This window comes from Chaetodon trifascialis, chromosome 12, assembly GCF_039877785.1.
Source record: "Chaetodon trifascialis isolate fChaTrf1 chromosome 12, fChaTrf1.hap1, whole genome shotgun sequence".
Lineage (NCBI taxonomy): Eukaryota > Metazoa > Chordata > Actinopteri > Chaetodontiformes > Chaetodontidae > Chaetodon > Chaetodon trifascialis.
The window spans coordinates 26,046,311-26,064,517 of NC_092067.1; the positions used below are offsets into that span (position 1 = coordinate 26,046,311).

At 43.6% G+C, this 18,207-nt stretch overlaps 2 protein-coding genes across 3 annotated transcripts; both read left to right on the forward strand.

The window, feature by feature from the left end:
* The first annotated feature begins 468 nt into the window (after positions 1-468).
* gtpbp8 (GTP binding protein 8) lies at positions 469-6,460 on the forward strand. Of its 2 annotated transcripts, none has more exons than XM_070976181.1 (8): positions 469-608; positions 925-1,125; positions 1,270-1,423; positions 3,214-3,312; positions 3,494-3,624; positions 4,444-4,543; positions 5,807-5,925; positions 6,304-6,460. In XM_070976181.1, exons 2-8 carry the CDS (start codon positions 956-958, stop codon positions 6,392-6,394), a joined length of 864 nt encoding a protein of 287 aa, XP_070832282.1. In that variant the 5' UTR covers positions 469-608; positions 925-955; the 3' UTR covers positions 6,395-6,460. The 2 variants fall into 2 exon arrangements, with proteins under 2 accessions (XP_070832282.1, XP_070832283.1); XM_070976182.1 differs by having other exon boundaries at positions 583-612; positions 942-1,125.
* Positions 6,461-14,551: 8,091 nt separating this feature from the next.
* slc10a2 (solute carrier family 10 member 2) lies at positions 14,552-17,134 on the forward strand. Its single transcript, XM_070976629.1, has 6 exons — positions 14,552-14,991; positions 15,543-15,661; positions 15,786-15,874; positions 15,966-16,141; positions 16,237-16,394; positions 16,947-17,134. Exons 1-6 carry the CDS (start codon positions 14,606-14,608, stop codon positions 17,132-17,134), a joined length of 1,116 nt encoding a protein of 371 aa, XP_070832730.1. The 5' UTR covers positions 14,552-14,605.
* Positions 17,135-18,207: the final 1,073 nt, after the last annotated feature.

Here is an 18,207-nt window from a genome sequence, read left to right on the forward strand (position 1 = left end):
TTGAATCTCAAGGTCTCACACTCATGTGACTTATCTTCAGAGAAATGGCATGTTGGGATCGGGCAAAGTGTGACACAAGGTTTAAATAATGGTTTGTGCTTATGTTTTGAGCTGTCCCACATTTACAAACATGCATAAATAAAGACCATTTTCTCTTGAATTAATTAGTTTTAAATTAAAGCAGGAGAATCTGTAATAGCATTATTAGCCGGAATTACTGTACAAATCCATTTGTCTGCAAGTGAATTACCACTAAAAGTATATTACAGCTATATGTCCAAGCAGTCATAGCAGGAAGTGTGTGTGATGTTATACATATCTTCTTATACACACAATAATACAACAAACACAAAAATATATACTGCTACATGCGTTTTTATCCTGTTACTTTATTTCAATTGGTTTATTACACACAGGAGAAATAACTTGGTGAAGAGGAACCCTTGGCAGCGCGGAACTGTTTCAGTCGGACTCCTTTAAGCGCTGCACGCAACATGGCGGACAGTGAAAACTGAGAAAACAGTCATGATAACAGCAGATAACGCTCAGTTGTTTTCAAAACATGCTGTAATAATTTGTTTGTAAGCAGTGAAACTATTGAAATTCAGGTAAGTCGTTAAATTAACGCGCATTTTTAAATTTCTGTCGTTAATTTCAAACGTGTTGTTGATGTAATGCTAATGTTTTGCTGCTAGCTTGCTAGCCTTAACTTAGCAGTTACCCGTGCACTTGACCATAACGTTGTCTGTTTAGGGACAAATCAAGTTTAGAGGAAAATATCACACATTATAAGCAAGTAGACACAGGTAGATACCTGTAGCTGTTATTTTATTGATTAAAGAAGCTGAATTCGCAGTTATAACGTTAAAACGTTGAATTTAATTGATGTGGTTGCCCTTGTTGTGACTGATGTCCTTTTCTCAGCCGCGGGCAGATCTGAGCTCTGCAGAGGAAGATGTTTTGTCCCCGGCTGTGTCTCCTGCTTCGGCCTGGGACTCAGGGTTTCACTGCTCCCCGGCAGAGTGCCCATAAACTTGCTTCCATTCAGAAAGCCACTCTGCTTCCCCCAAAGAAAGTCCAAAGCTTGCTGTATCCCTTCAGCGATCTGCAGGCGTACCTGCACAGGTACTGTATTTTTGTGCATTGGTAAGATTTGATTAGATTGTATAAGGGCACATGTGCTTGTACTGTCTGAGGATATGAAGAATAAGACATATTTTTTTCATGTCCTGGCTTGGATGGTTTAATTGATTTGAATGATATCTTCAGGTCTGTGGACACGACACAGTTCCAGCTCTTTCATCCCAGTTTGGAGGATATGGTTAAAGCGGAGATGCTCTTCTGCTCTTCACAGTTTCATAAGATCGATTACTACATCTCTGCAGAGAGGATGGAGCACATACCTCCACTGAAACAGCCAGAGGTTAGTGGGCGGTCAGACTGAGCCGTGTCATGTGTCTCAGAGGTGGGCAGTTGGAAAAATTGTTTATTCAGAAAAGTGTAGAAGAACATCTTAAAGACACCTCAGTGTCAGCTTCACATCATGTAATTGAAACATCTGGCGTTTCCTTTAGGGTGTAACAGCTCCAAATATCTGCTGAGGCCCCTCCAAACAGACTCTTCACGTGTTGTTAAGTTTAATCCGATCTGCACATTAACTGTGATTGAACTAAAGAGAACTAGACTGACCTCATGGATGGGACCCTTCACCCGACACTTTTTTCATTGGAACTCTGCACATAAGAAGAATTGAAGAGCACTGCTCCCGTGGCTCCTTAATAACACGATTCAGAGAAGCACACAGTCATAAAGGTTGAATCCAGCTTAACTTTTGCTGCAGCGCACCATGACGTCGTCCTGCAAGATGCTGCATTGACCAGTCGCACACGTGCAAGCGCACCTTCCTGGTAGATAACTTTGTACGATCAGCACCTTGTAAGTGTCGCAGTGAAAGATTCATTTTTCAGAGTAATCTCCTGTTGTTTTGGCACATTTCACGTCTCTTTGCTCACATGAAGCAGCACGCTGTCGTGTTTTAATGCAGGGCTGTTTTCAGTCTGAACGCCTGCTAAAGGCTGCAGGTGCCTCCTGAACAGGTAACCAGAGAGAGCACCTTTTGGTGGAAGCTGCAGTTTATGAGGTGGTCCTGTGGGACTTGGCGGTCATGGGCGCTGCAGTTTGGAAGCTGCAGTTTATGAGATGCAGTTCACTGAAAGTCGTTTCCACTTTTTTTCTTCCTGCAAAACAAATTGTGCAGCAACTTTGTGAAGCAGACAGAATTGACAAACTCTGCTAATGTAAAATTCATGAGAGGAGCTTTCTTTTTTTTTAAGTGACTTCTTATTCTCTGTCGGTTCGGCCTCGAGCAGAACTCCTTTTGGATGTTTTGTCACTGTCAGACTGACAGTCGGGAGTGTTTTCTCACTGCAGTGGACCCGTCAGATTGGAGACAACCAAATCAAAAGAAGATAGAGTTTATTATTTCATGCTGGAGTGTCACGAAGACGCCAGCGGTCTCTAACCTTAAACCCGCTCACAGAATAATGTAAGCGAGCCTCGCCCGCCTTGTCCCATCGCCTGACTCACCAGGCTGGATTATTAGTGGCTTCAGCTGTGCTTGAAAATATGTACAACAAGTGTAACAGAAGGAGAAGGTGTGTGTTTAAGTGAGCGAGGATGCTGAACGTGAAGTTGTTCGCTTTGCCCTTCCTCGACCCAAAACACGGACACTGAGATGAAAAATGTAGCGTAATGTCTTTTCGCCCTCCTGCAGCCTCATACATAATTAAGCACGAGTTGACGCTTGTTAATAAATGAGCAGATTTATAACCTTATAGACAGTCGTGTTCAGCGGAGGCTTCAGAATGGAACACTGTGTTGATTGGACGGCGGGGTCTCTTTGGCATGCCGAGTTCGTTACCACTCTGCCTCTCCGCTCTGTCAGGGGATGATGTATTCGAGGCTTACTGGCAGCATCGGCCTCCATCCATCTGTCTTGTGTCGGAGAGATGGATGAGCCCGAGCCGCGTCCTGTGGGACTTGGCGGTCGTTGGCGCTGCTGTAGCAAAATGTTAGAAGCCAATCGGAGCAGCCCGTGACGGTCAGAGCAGGTCTGCTGGTTCAAACGTTCGCTCGGTGAATTCAGTGAAAATATTCCAGCTTTAACGCAGTAACACGGCGGATCTCAGCACTGCTGCCTGTGTGTGTTCTCAGGTGTGTTTCATCGGCAGGAGCAACGTGGGAAAGTCGTCTCTCATCAAAGGTCTCTTCGCTCTGAGTCCCGAGGTCGAAGTCCGAGTGTCCAAAACTCCAGTGAGTGTCTTAACCGACAGGCAGTGTCTGTCACAGTCTGAGGGTTCAGCCTCTGCAGGACGTTTCCTCACACCGAGTCAGTCTCTAAATGAAGTCTGTATGTAAATGAGTGTTTTAGAGACGCTGGCTTGTGTTCAGAGTTTAACTGAACATCTTAAAGTTAGTCTGCTTTTCTCCTCAGGGTCACACAAAGAAGATGAACTTCTTCAGAGTGGGCAAAGCTTTCACCGTCGTCGACATGCCGGGATACGGACACAGAGCGCCCAGAGACTTTGTGGACATGGTGGAGCCGTACCTCTACACCAGGAAAAAGTGAGGCCCTCGTTAGCTAGCCTGTGTGCTGACGCGTGGTCATGTGGTCTCAGCGCAAACAGAGAGAATAAATGACCCTCACACACGTATGATGGATGTCCTGAGGGCCAAAGTCAGACTCTCATTAACCATCTGTGTCTTGAGGTAACCTCCACCATATCAGTCAGACTGTGGGAGGTAAAATTCATTCACCACGCCAAAAACTTTATTTAATTCAAAGAGCTCTCTGTCAGAAGATCCTTTCATGATTATCCAGCTGTGGTGTATTAATATTTATAATTTACTCTAAATGAATTTTCTACACACATTTCTAAACACATCATCGACTGTAGCTCCACATTCTTTGGATAAAATGAAACTGAAGATGCAGAAACCATCAAAAACACGTCACTGGAGCAGAACGTTAAGTTGATGTAGCATGAAAGGAAAACAGCTGTGAGTGTAGGAGCATCTGAAAAGCCTTCAGAGAGAACAGACACGCGTTTTCTCTCCTCCAGATGCTGCTGTCACCCTTTAAGAAAGGAGACCCTGAACTCAGAGGAGTCACGGTGAATCTAGAGAGACGGCGTGCACGCAGTGGTTATGAGGTCTGCTTGTGTTCGTGCTGTGACTCTAACGCCAGGCTGAAGCTACACGTCAGCCTCGTTAGCACGGCTGGCTTCCATCCGGGCTGCACCACCTGTGGATTGTGTCGTGATCCACTAGGTGGTGCTGTGTGATCACTGCACTGTTGAATTTATGTGAGATGAAGAAAACACTCAAAGAGCCGCAGCAAAAGAAAAACATCTTTTTTTTGTTTGTTTCTTCGTGATCTTTCAGTCTGGTGAGGACGTTCCTGCTGGTCGACGGCAGCGTCGGTCTTCAGAAGGCTGACATGATCGCACTGGAGATGTGTGAGGAGATGAGATGTCCATATGTGGTACGACGTGCACACACACACACACACACACACACACACACATTCTTCATAAATAATAACATCATCTTGAGACGATTTCCAAATTACAAGAATTATTCACTTTATTTCTCAGTCAAAAAGCAGAATAGATGGAGAAAACTGTTATCCAAATAAATGCAGTAATTCTAAATACATCTAATTATAAACTGATATAATTACATGCAGTAATTATTCAGCTCCTGTGAGTTCTGTCTGATTTCTATAAGCATTTCAAAGCCTCGACCATTAATGGCAGTGTCAGACTCTGACCTCTGAACTCTGAGCTGGTTTCCTGAGTCCTCTCCACCCGAGGCTTTTGGGAAACTGGATGAGCTTTTTCCACCTTTTTCTGACATTTTGTAGATCAAACAGTGAGTCAGCGTAGAAGAAGACATTAACAGAAGAATGGAGCGTGAAGGTAATCTGTGCTGCTGCCCTAAAACGTTTGCACGGGCGGTGAATCATTGCGACAGACATGCTGTGATTTACACACTCTTTCCAAATAGCAGGTTGGTGTGTGTGTGTGTGTGTGTGTGTGTGTGTGTGTGTGTGTGTGTGTGTGTGTGTGTGTGTGTGTGTGTGTGTGTGTGTGTGTGTGTGTGTGTGTGTGTGTGTGTGTGTGTGTGTGTGTGTGTGTGTGTGTGACATGTTGTGACTTGTACACGGAGCTGCAGCCCACTCGGTGGTGCTGACTTACAGCACAGCGCCTGCCTGAGCCGCCCTGTAAGCTGCAGACACACAAGTTAAAACACAAGCAGACATCCAACAACGTCTGCAGCCGTGAGCGGCCAGTCTGCATACCGTACATGCTGACAGCGCAGCGTGCAGGAGGTGGTAACCAGCTCTTACCCCTCCTCCTCCTCACACCCTCCTCATCCTTCTCACAAATCCTCCTCATTATGTCCACAGTGAATTAATGCTGAACGCTCTCACTCAGCTATTTAAAAACTGCTGTCCCCTCTGAAATGCCACCGCTGAGACATTATAATGAAGCGCCTCCACTCTGCGCGCTCGCCGCAGTCAATTATTCATGCTCTCAGGTTATTAAACACTTTGATCATTATTAAGGCTGTGACAGTACAGCTTTTAACGGAGATGAAGTCTCGCCGGCGAAGGAAGCCGGGAGATGAAAGGGTCGCTTTCAGACCTGGAGCCGGCTTCAAAAAGGTCGGATAGGACGCAAAAGTAGATGAAGAGAAGCTCACGCTGTGTGTGTGTGTGTGTGTGTGTCCTCTCACTGTGCAGGTGGTGGTGACGAAGATTGACAGATGTCGGCACGGGACGCTGCTGACAAACATTCTGGATCTGCAGGATGTGGTGAAAACACAGACGTCGAGCTGCTTCCCGCAGCCGTTCCTGGTCAGGTGAGCGTCACACCTTTATGTATTTAACTTATCAACAAATCCCATAATAAGTTTGAAAGTTTCACTCCTGCATATCAATCTGTGTGTTTGAGTCTTTTTCTGGGATTTGTGGGCCGTGATAAAAACCTTTAAAAGTGACATTTCTGACAGGCTCGCCTGTAAATTCATTTTCCACCTTTACACTGTTTCGCTACACAGAAATACTGTTTTTCTGAACACATTCCTCCTAATCGCTGCATTTCTTCCTCCTCAAACGTTTGCAAAGCTTTACTGAATGACTTTGTTAATAATCGTAAGTCCTGTGTTGTTTACCTTCATGTTTACCAGCTAAACAAAACGGACATTTTGCATCCATTCTTTCTGTCTCTTCCTCTTCAGCTCCCTCCAGTTTTGGGGGATCTACCTGCTGAGGTGCTTCATCGCTCATGTAACAGGGAGCATCAAGTTAAAGGACACGTCTCAGAGCTGACTGGAGGTCAGCGATGGACTCCACGTCGCTGCGCGCTTTTATTTTCTAATAAAATGTGAAACACTGTGTTGATGGTTGCCTGGTTGTTCTTTACTTTATAGTTAAACATTATATTACTCTCTTCAGATTGCTGACATGAGTGCACCACACCAGACCAAAAGTCCACTGAAGTGTGTGGACAATGACACCGTCCTCATACGTGACGGCGTGTAGTGAAACTCTGCCTGGAGAGGAAGAGGTGTTACAGTAAAGTATGCAGGGGTGTAGCATTTAGCTTAGCATTCACAGCTAACTCACAGCTAAGTTTCCTGAAAGCGCTCGTCCTCTTACTGCGACGATGCTGCTGTAGTCTCGTGTTAAATAATGAGTTAAAGGTGGATGTCAGCCATCGCAGCTCATCTGTTCGTTATATATTTTTAATGTGAGCAGTGGGCGGGAGGCTTCATACCGTCTTCCTCTTGGTATTGAACCACGTTAACCACTCACTCTTCTCTCGTGCTGGTGTTGATTTCACTGACTTTACATTGATCACAGTCTTTATTTTCACTGTGTTGAGTGTGAGCGTTGGCCTCAGCCTCCTCCATCAGGCCCTGCTCGCCACAGGTTCCACTGTGGACACATGAGGCCGATGAAGAGCCGGCGGGCATCGGCTTCCTCTGTCAGCTCAGCTCGTCAGAAACTGAGGGCCCCCACAGGCTCACCTGTCTGATTCTACAGCCACGAGCTGGTTTGTGCTTTGATCATTTGATTTCCACTGAAGGTCAGAGACGTCAGTGTTTGTTTCTTACTTCTGAACAGTTGGTGCTGTTATTTGCTGTCCTTTATTCAGTTTGTGGTGTTTGTGACGGAGCAGGACAAGCTTTTAAAAACCTGGAAGTCCATCAAACTTTACGTTCGAAGCAAACGCACTGAATGATTGTTATTACACATGAGAGGAGAGCAAACGCCAACAGCCGGCTCTGCTCTCCAGGCACCTCCGTCTGAACAGCACCAACCACATCCCCTACGACAGCACAGGTGAGCACAGGTGATGCACGGCTGTTAACAGCTGCAGAGAACAGAGTAGGTCCTTTTGAATCCTCTTGTCTTGGCTTCGTATCCTCTCTGACGTCTGGTTTCAGTCTCACGTCGTGGTTTATCTTAATGGCTTTCAGCCTTACTGCTTTATTACGCTGCATACGCACTCACTTACAGAACAAAAGTTTATTATATAATCCCATGAAGCTGATAGTGGAAACCGTGCACTCAGCTCATTGTGGCATTATGAAATCCATCACATTGTTGAACACTGTGCATACATTAGAAGCGTATGTAAGGAGGCAGATCAGTGTTTTATGACTGCTTATGCAGTTAATCAGAAAGCCTTCAGGGTGTGTGTGAGTGTGTGTGTGCTCATAAAGCATTATGGTGCATTAGGGTTATGTCCTTGGGGAGTTCTCTGCTCTACTCTCTACTATGGCTTACTGAGGTGTGAACAGGTGAGTACAGGTAGTCATTATGAGTGCTGTGAACCCTCACACATAGAGCACAGTGCACATTACATACACACACATATGTAAATAAACACAAACTGTGTTCACTGACAGCAGCTTCATGTGTTCACAAAGTGGTGAACTCGCTCCATCCTCTATGAACGACTGAGCCATCCCAGGATGTCCAATCATGATCCTCTCACCTGTTCCCAATCAGCCTGTTTACCTGTGCACTGATCCAAACAGGTGTTTCTGGAGCGTTCCACATCTTTCAGTCTGTGAAATGTGTCGCTGCATCAGATTCAGAATAAGCAGATATTTGCAAAAATCAATGAAGCTAATGAGGAAGAACATTAAAGATATTGACTTTGAGCTGATTTCAGGTCAGTTTACGTCAAAATTGATTGTGATCACATTCTGTTTTTTTATTTACACAGCGGCTCAACTTGTTTGGAGTCACTTCCTGCAATCCAAAGAATAAACCAGTTTGTATTAACAAAAAACACACTGTCTCAGTGTCCAGGTCCTACAAGTCTGACATACATTCATTCATTCATTCATTCATTCATTCATTCATTCATTCATTCATTCATTCATTCATTCATCTAAGGAGCTGTAAGGAGAGCGCTGGCCTGTTAAAAGTTGATTTTATAGTCAAACTTACATGACTAATCAAAAGAAGTTGCAGGTCAATGATAATCACCCAATGAATATTTTTATCTGTTGTAAACTGTGTAATGATAAAAAAACAGTTTTTCATATTAGTGGAACCACAGTGTGTTTGTGCCTGTGTATTAATATTATTATTATTATTATTATTATTATTATTATTATTATTATTATCATTATTCGTTTATTTATTTTCTGACATATCAGCTAAAAGGAGCTGGAATATGCCATAAACATGAAACTAACATACGTATACATACATATATATCTAATTTTAATTTGCCGTTTAGTGTATTCTTAGTGTGTGTGTTTTTATCTATCGTTGGTGTAAATGTAAATACAGCAGCCGGCCGAGGCCTCTCCATGTTCCTCTAGGTCTTAATCACCGGTAAATGAGAGGCAGCTCTGCTGTCAGACATAAAATCCTCTGAATTGTTGTTTTTGGCTTTGTTTGACGGAGTGGTGATAGAGTTCTTATAAAGGCTGAAAATGCGTAGCAGATCAGTCATAAAGCTTTTTATAGAAGCTGGCTGTGGGGGGTCAAGGTCAGAGAAAGCCTCACTGAGTCCTCTTCATTTGGAGTCTTCTTGTTCGCGTGGGAAGGTTTCTCAAAGGAGTCTTATCATCATTTCCTTATTTTCACTGCAGCTACGACGGCGAAATAAAACACAGATGGATCAGATTAGATTGTTATCTGCCGTCAGATCAGCTGAGATAACGAGCGTGACGTGACACAAAGCCTCTCACTAATTCACACATCCACAGCAGAAAGATACTTAAAATTTACTGCAGCCTGCGCGAAGGACAAGAGAGACAGAGAGACAAAGATAAAAGCTGATGGGACAGATAAAGAGCGATAAGACGTCCTCTGAAGAGCCACTAAGAGCGTCTCACTGTCCCTCTCCTCAAACACACAGCTGATTCACTCACAACGCCACACACACCTCCACGCTTTATGAGGTGAGAACAGGAGGGTGGAGGGCACAGGAGGAGGCACAGAACAGGAGGGTGGAGGGCACAGGAGGAGGCGCAGAACAGGAGGGTGGAGGGCACAGGAGGAGGCGCAGAACAGGAGGGTGGAGGGCACAGGAGGAGGCGCAGAACAGGAGGGTGGAGGGCACAGGAGGAGGCGCAGAACAGGAGGGTGGAGGGCACAGGAGGTGCAGGAGGAGGCGCAGAACAGGAGGGTGGAGGGCACAGGAGGTGCAGGAGGAGGCGCAGCTTATGTAACATTGATTACTTTCTTATGATCTTATGTCTCATTGGCAAATTCAGTTTTGACAAACTTTAAAATCAGGATTCACGAGTATTCAAAACACACTCGCAGTACAACTGTAATATATTATATCTCTAATGTGTTGGAAATATACTCAAATATACTTTACAATGAAGTAAAATTAATTCAATTTATTTGTATAGCGCCAAATCACAACAGAAGTTGTCTCAGGACACTTTCCATATAGAGCTGGTACAGACCAAGCTCTTTATCTACAGAGAAACCAACAATTCCCCCATGAGCAGCACTTGGCGACAGTGGCGAGGAAAAACTTCCTTTTAACAGGCAGAAACCTCAGACTGAACCAGACTCTGGGTGGGCGGCCATCTGCCTCGACCGGTTGGGTGAGAGAGGAAGAGCAAGAGAGAGAGAGTGAGACAGACAGACAGACAGACAGACAGACAGACAGACAGACAGACAGACAGACAGACAGACAGAAATGCAGTCAGAGAGAGAGAGAGAGAGAGACAGACAGACAGACAGAGACAGAGAGACAGACATGCAGTCACAGTAACAGTGACAGTGGATGTAATAACAGCAGTAGCAGTTGCAGTGGATGTCAGGCAGGGCCAAGGCAGGAGACGCAGCTGAAATCCACAATCCAGATTCAGCCACTGTCCATGGGAACCTGCAAGACGACAAAGCACAGAGACTCCGGGGAAGGAGCTAAGTTAGTAAGACGCCCTGGTAGGACATGAAAGCATGCAGATGGAGAGGGACAGAAGGACAGAGGAGCTCGGTGTATCTTTGGATGTCCCCCAACAGTCTAATCCTATAGCAGCATAACTAGGGGCTGGTCCAGGACCAGCCTGAGCCAGCCCTAACTATAAGCTTTATCAAAGAGGACAGTTTTAAGCCTACTCTTAAATGTAGAGACAGTGTCTGCCTCCCGGACAAAGACTGAAGATGGTTCCACAGGAGAGGAGCTTGATAGCTAAATGCTCTGACTCCTGTTCTGCTTTTTGAGACTTTAGGAACCATAAGTAGAAATGCATTCTGGGAACGCAGTGTTCGAGTAGGGCAATAAGGTACTATGAGCTCTTTAAGATAAGAAGGTGCCTGGCCATTTATGGCTTTGTAAGTAAGGAGGAGAATTTTAAACTCTATTCTAAACTTTACAGGGAGCCAGTGCAAAGCGGCGAGTATTGGAGAAATATGATCTCGCTTCCTGGTTTTTGTCAGAACACGTGCTGCAGCGTTCTGGAGCAACTGGAGAATATTCAGCAGCGAATTTGGGCAGCCTGATAGTAAAGAATTGCAATAATCCAGCCTGGAAGTTACGAATGCATGGACTAGTTTTTCTGCATCATTTTGAGACAAAATATGCCTGATTTTTGCGATATTACGTAGGTGAAAAAAGGCAGTCCTTGAAATTTGTTTTACATGGGAGTGAAAGGACATGTCTTGGTCAAAGATGACTCCCAGATTCTTTACAGTGGTGCTGGAGGCCAGCGCAATGCCATCCATAGCTGCTATGTCATCAGAAAGTGACTTTCTAAGATGTTTAGGGCCTACTACTATAACTTCAGTTTTGTCCGAGTTTAGCATCAGAAAATTGCAGGTCATCCAGGTCTTTATGTCATGAAGACATGCTTGTAGTCTAGTTAACTGACTGGTTTCTTCCGGCTTCATTGATAAATATAGCTGGGTATCATCTGCATAGCAATGAAAATTTACTGAGTGCTTCCTGATAATCGAAATTAAGTAAAGTAAGTAAATTAAGGTACACTTTCATGAAGTGTGCTAATATCTGTAATTTCATACTTTTTAAAAGTACACTTAAGTACACGTTATAATACACTTACAATAAAGTACATGTTTTATAAGTACTTTGAAATACCACTTTAAGTGTTGCAGAATTAGTTTATTCATTTTTAACAGATTTAAACAGAAATTAATGACATATTTTAAAGGTTTCTGTCAAGCAGACTTTAAATGAAGCACAAAAAGTAAAAGTATTCTTGGAGTCACTTTTCTATACTTCAGTTGTATATCAAGTACACTAAAGTACACACTGTTTGAGTGGGAATGTGGAGGAAATATTTGGAAAAGTCGCTCAGACTCTTGTCTCCTTTAATCTCAGGTGTGTCTACGGACTCAGTACGACCCAGTAAAACCTTTTACTGGGTAATTCACATTTGGCCACAAATATTATTCCAAGGAGAACGTTTTTATACGTCTTATCAAAACTTGGAGGGAAGATCTTTATGGGTGATGAATGTCAACACACGCTGACACTCTTCCTCACCTCTTCCTGCTCTGCATCCTTTTGAAACCTCTCTCTCTTTGATCGACTCGACTGATCTGTTCGCTCAATGTGAAATTTGTTTTTTCTGTACTGAACTGAATACTGAACGTCATTCTGCCCGATGCCAGCGGCGTTGCTCGGGTCTCTTGGTGCTCCAAGCAAGAAATCCCTGAGGCCCCCACCCCACCCCTGCACACTGCAAAAATGTGTTTTTTGCACACATAAATGCACAATTTCCTGCGAAATTTGAGATAAATACTGAAAAAAAAATAGATTAGTGGTTCTCAAAGAGGACCCTGAAAGCCCAGGACAGTCAATAACTGTTGTAAATAAGTGTAATAAGCCATTTCTCCTAAATGAATCAGCCTCATCGACCTTTTCCACAGCAGATATTTTGACTTGTCACGATGTGATTAGGATTAGAAAAACAGTGTTTGTCAGTAAAAATGAGCCCCCGCCTCCCACCTCCACCCGCCGGTGGATTTAACGAATCTTCATCCATGACTTATGGCTTTAATGTCAAACCCTGAATGCTTCCTGAGATTTCTCTTCTGAAGGTTTGGTGTCATTAGTTTTGTCCATGTTAACACCGACCTAGTTTACTGATGAGGGAAAATAACCCTGGAGCATACGGCCCTTTGCCCGTTGATACTGTGAGTTTTGAATTGAACAGATTATTGGACAAAATTCATTTTTACATTTGAGTAAAAAGAAATATTAAAACTTTAAATGATCATAGCAACAATCACAGCCCACCGTGGCCTAGTTAGTAGCAAACTACATCCAGTTTAACAGCACCGCGAACTGCGGTTTAAAAATCCTCACTGAAGCAAACTTGTCCAGCACAAAGTCTAAAAAATGCTTTTTATGCATCACAAAGGTTGTTTATATTGCAGGATGTAATGTTGAACTACATAAAATTGTACTGATGACACTTTATTGTGATGGCTGCAGTTTACTGCATATATTTAAACCTCGAAATGGCTCAAAATTGAGCTGTAACAGCTGCAGCTGTTATTTTTTTAATGAATATATAACGCTCGCTCTGCGGCGGTGACTGGTTGTCCTTTAACTTTACAGTGAAGCATTAACTCTTCTCCACTCGCAGCTCTTCAGTAGGAAGGTAAGAAGAACGTCTTTAACATTTTTATTGTTTCCACACTTGGCATGTGCAGCACGTTGAACTAAAGTGCCTGTAAAATTATTCATTCCCACTTTTATGTTTTATTGTTTTACGACACTGAGGAGGGGTGGATGTCATTTAGGGTTTTTTGGACACGAAACACCAAAACACCAAAAGACTTTAAGGCTAAAATGTTGCATTGGGAACAAATATCTATTAACATATAAATTTAACGTAAATATAAAATACAAAATAAGTGAAGAAGTGTTCACCACCTTCAAGTCAATATTTAACAGATTTACCTTTATGAGGAATCACACCTGTGAGGCCATGTCAGGTCTAGATTATGTTCCATTGTGCACATGTGGACACTAGTTTTCACCTGTTCCTCTTCACAAAACTGATCAAGTTGTCAGCAAATTCTTCCACAAACTGGACTCTCTGGGCTCTGGTGGGACATTAGGTTTGTTTTTGAGAGTCTTTAAATCAGTTTCATCCCCAAATACTTGGATCTTAAAGAGAAAACAAACCCAGGAATCACCTGGGGAGCAGCTGCTGTAGGCAGCAGCCATTAAAGCCTACACTCAGTCAGTCTGTTGCAGATTAACAGCTGTGCCCTGACTGACCTTTGTGTACTCTTAAGGATATTCAGCGTCTTGGGTATATTCATGTTTTCTTCCTATTGTTGCTTATTTTCTGAAGCCAGGTTGCAAATATCTTGGAGCCTTTTATTTTCAGTTGGTCAGGAAATGGACCGACCAGCTGTTGTGTCAGAGAGCACTTTAACACTCATTAATTGTGTGTTTCATAACTTTAATCGTACAGATTTGCTTTTACACTGAAATTTAAGACTTAATTTGTGTTGAACAGTGTCACAAAATGCTTATTAAATCCCCTGTGTGATTTGATGTTTCAAAAGATTATAAAAAAGAGGCCGAAGGGGGGATTAATGTGGGCAGTGTGCATGCAGGGTGCGCCCTACCTTTGAGAACTGCAAGCATCTTCCGTCCTTACTGGCACTGAAGGGTGATGATGCTGCATACCATAGCTGTCCAATAAAGTTTTAAGAGGCTAAAGGCCAATAAACATTGGAACAATGGTCCAATCACACACTTTTTTATGTGCATGTGCTTTTGAACACTGACCCCATAAAACATTAGGTATTGGTTAATTTTTGATTTTTTATTTTTTTTTTCTCCTGATTTTCCCTCCCAGTTGTTAATGGTTGTCACGGTGTACCTCATAAAGGGCACTGAGCTAGATGTTCTTCTCACTGTCACCATCATCTTGTTGGATATCGGGGGGAGGAGAAACTGGAGTAGACTCGTGGAATCTAAGACTTTAAAACTCTGAGGAAACTCAAGTCTTCTCTCAAATTGGGAGCCGCTGATTACCCTCCTCTTCTCCCATCACACTGTCCACAATGGCAACAACTGCGGTACCTATTGGCTGCGAAGCTCACGCCACGGTCTGCTCAGGCACAAACTGCCTCGTTCCTCCAAGCAACTTCAATGAAATCCTGAGCCTGGTGCTGAGCACAGTGCTCACCGTGATGCTGGCTTTGGTCATGTTCTCCATGGGTTGCACCGTGGAGATCAGAAAGCTGTGGGGCCACATCAAGAGGCCATGGGGCATCATCATCGGCTTCCTCTGCCAGTTCGGCATCATGCCTTTCACAGCCTTTGCCTTGGCAATGGCCTTCAATGTGATGCCTGTGCAGGCTATTGTCATTGTCATCATGGGCTGCTGTCCCGGAGGCACCGGATCGAACATTGTCTGCTACTGGCTGGATGGAGACATGGACCTAAGGTAAGGAACCAGCAGGCTCATTGGATAATCTAATGTTAGTCAGTGATGTGGTGCCTGAACGAGTGAAAGCTGCGTAGGTATTTGAGAAACCTGTCCTCCTGACACACTGGAGGGTTGTCTTGTTGATGGACTAACTGTCCAGCAGGTGAAACAGATTCTTGATCTCAGTTTAAAAGTAAAAGTTTTTAGCACAGAGCATTTAGACAGTACCGTACGTCCAACTTGGGTTAGTGATAGGACAACTTCTGAGACCCCTTCATTGAGAAATGGCCACTCAAATGTGTGTCCTCATGTGGGTTACTAATGAAGCTACCGTGTGGCTCCCAAAGTGAGAAACCCTTTTTGTGCCACACTATGTGGGCTAATGATCGGGCCAAAATGGGCCCCCCTGAGTACATATGTGGGATCTCTGCTGATCAGCAGACATGGCCCCAGCTCTAGTTTCCAGCTATCACAGACCACCTATTTCTGGAACAGGTGCTGCTTGAAAAATGAGATGTCATCACAGGAGCTTGTTTGACCAACACTGTTCATATTCACCTGGTCCTCAGCATCAGTATGACAGCCTGTTCCTCCATCATGGCCCTGGGGATGATGCCTCTCTGTCTGCTCATTTACACCACCACCTGGACGTCCAGCGGCTCCATCCAGATCCCATTCGACAGCATTGGTGAGTAGAAGCAATAGCAGTAGACTTGTAGAGAGACTTTCTAACCTCTTGTTGTCATGTGAATCATTACTTGGTGCTTTTGCTCCCGAAGCAGTCTGATGATGTGACACCTCTGTATCCTCAGGTATCACTCTCGCAGCCCTTCTTATTCCAATCGCTTTTGGAATTTATGTGAAACACAGATGGTCCCGAGCGGCAAAAAAGATCCTCAGGGTAGGAATACTCAGATTACTTTTGTGAACCTGATACTTGATGAAGGGATTTGTTGTCATTGCTGTGTTTTGGCTGTATCCGCTGTGCACAGGTAGGATCCATTGCAGGCTTTGCCCTCATTCTCATCATCGCTGTGGTTGGAGGAGTTCTCTACCAGTCCTCCTGGACCATTGCGCCCTCCCTTTGGATTATTGGAACTATCTACCCCTTTATTGGTTTCAGCTTGGGGTTCATCCTGGCCCGCATTACAGGTCAACCCTGGTACAGGTAGGGTGTCACGATGTTTGCCATGAAACTGCGACTGCACACATGAATAAGTTGACTTCCTCACAAGGTTCTTCATCACTCCCTGCTTTGTTAAGATGCCGAACCATTGCACTGGAGACTGGTTTCCAGAACGCCCAGCTGTGCAGCACCATCGTCCAGCTGTCCTTCAGCCCTGCTGAGTTGGAGGTCATGTTTGCATTCCCCCTCATCTACAGCATCTTCCAGCTGGTGGTGGCAATCATAAGTGTGGGAGGTGAGAATTAAGTAGGCAGATACGTGCACAGTCAAAGTTGGTGATTTTGCTTAAAGTGACACCCGTTCGTATCTGATTGGTTGAATCTGTGTTTACACAACTGCAAGGAAAATTATACAAGCAGAGGAGGAAGGATGCTGCTTGATGTCAGTGAACTCAAGGACAATGACCAAAGTAAATTATAATAAAATATATGATAAGAAGCAGTATAATTTAAGTGTGCAGAGTGCTTTAGTCCATAGTCGTAGCTGCTTGCTTATGTTGCAGCCCTGCCCATGCTATTTCCTGTGCCTCCTGCTTTTTGCCTTATTACTTAAGTAAACGAGGCTTGGCCTTGATGTAGTAAAGATGAGAGGGTGGCAGTAAGACTCTGCCCCGTTTACGAGGACAACTCCCTTTAATTGTCGCATTGTTCATCATCTCTTTATAGACTTTACAGTTTGCAGTTAACCCGCAGAATGAGAAGTGACGGAGAAAGGCTTATTCACTGACATCCAGTTCATTTCAATGCTATGTGTCAGTCTCTGAATCCTCATTTTTTGTCCTCTACAGGCTTCCAGGCGTACAAACGGTTCCACGGCCGTCATTCAGCTGATACAGACCGTGAGGCTATCGAAGACAGAGACAGTGAAATAACAAAAGAGAAGGACTACGCTGTGGAAAATAGCGCCTATGAGTTTAAAGAGGATGGGAACAGCAACGAGAGGGATAAGAGCTCTTACAAGAACACCCAGCTGTGAGATGACAGAGCTGCACATCACAGACTTTGGACCATCAGCATGAACATCTACAGTCTGACTGTGAACACACACTGCACTCTGCAGGCCGGAGGTGTGCACCTGAACGTCTTCCCCCGTATGGCCAAAAGCTATGCTGAATTGCACTGTATTAGTCAGATATCAGGCCCGCTTTCCTTAATTTATTCACATGTAATTATGTAAAACATCTTTACTCTGTACGTTACATCAGAAAGCTCTTTGTGCTCCTTTGTGTTCCTGGACCAACACATTTTCCTCCGTCTTCTGTGCGTAATTCAATCTGAATATTTGATGCTATTTACGTGTATTTACTGTCACAATTCATCTGAAAAGACACAGAGTTGTGTCTTATCAGCCAATGTTTGACACTTATCAAACGAAGTGACAAAGTTTAAAACTTTTTTATCCTCTATTCTGATGTAGCAGATGAAATCAGTGGTTATTACAGACCAGCTTTGGCACCTGGATGCAAACCTCTGTTGAGTGTCTGTTCTCTGTCAGTGGATAAACAGGACTAATTTACATATATAATACTTATCTGTAACTGAAGAAACTGGGATATTCAGCAGTAATCGCCGTGTATTTGTGATCAGCACACATTCACACTTCAGCTCTGTATTATGGGAATATGACAAACATGTACGCACATTCTGCTTCTGTTCTATTAATTTCCTTTCACTGTGTTTTCTGGACTTTTCATGGATGTGCAGAATACATTTTACTGAACTCTGTGCTTTCTTATTTACCACTGTTTTAGAAATGTATTTTTCTCCCAAAAAAAAACAAACTTGTACATTTTTGTTGTGTGCTTTGTTGTAATAATTAATGTTTTGATATGAATATGAGTACTAGTATTCAACTCAATAAATATTAATATTTGTGAACTATGCCTTTATGTTGTATATGTTTATTTATTAGGAGACTACAAGGACTTTTGAGAGTATTTTAATTATTCAAATGACAGTGACCGTGAGTGTAAAACAGTAGCACATGTAGAATTTGGTCTTCTGTATAATAAACGTTAACATTTACAGAGCACCTGGTCGCAGGTCAAG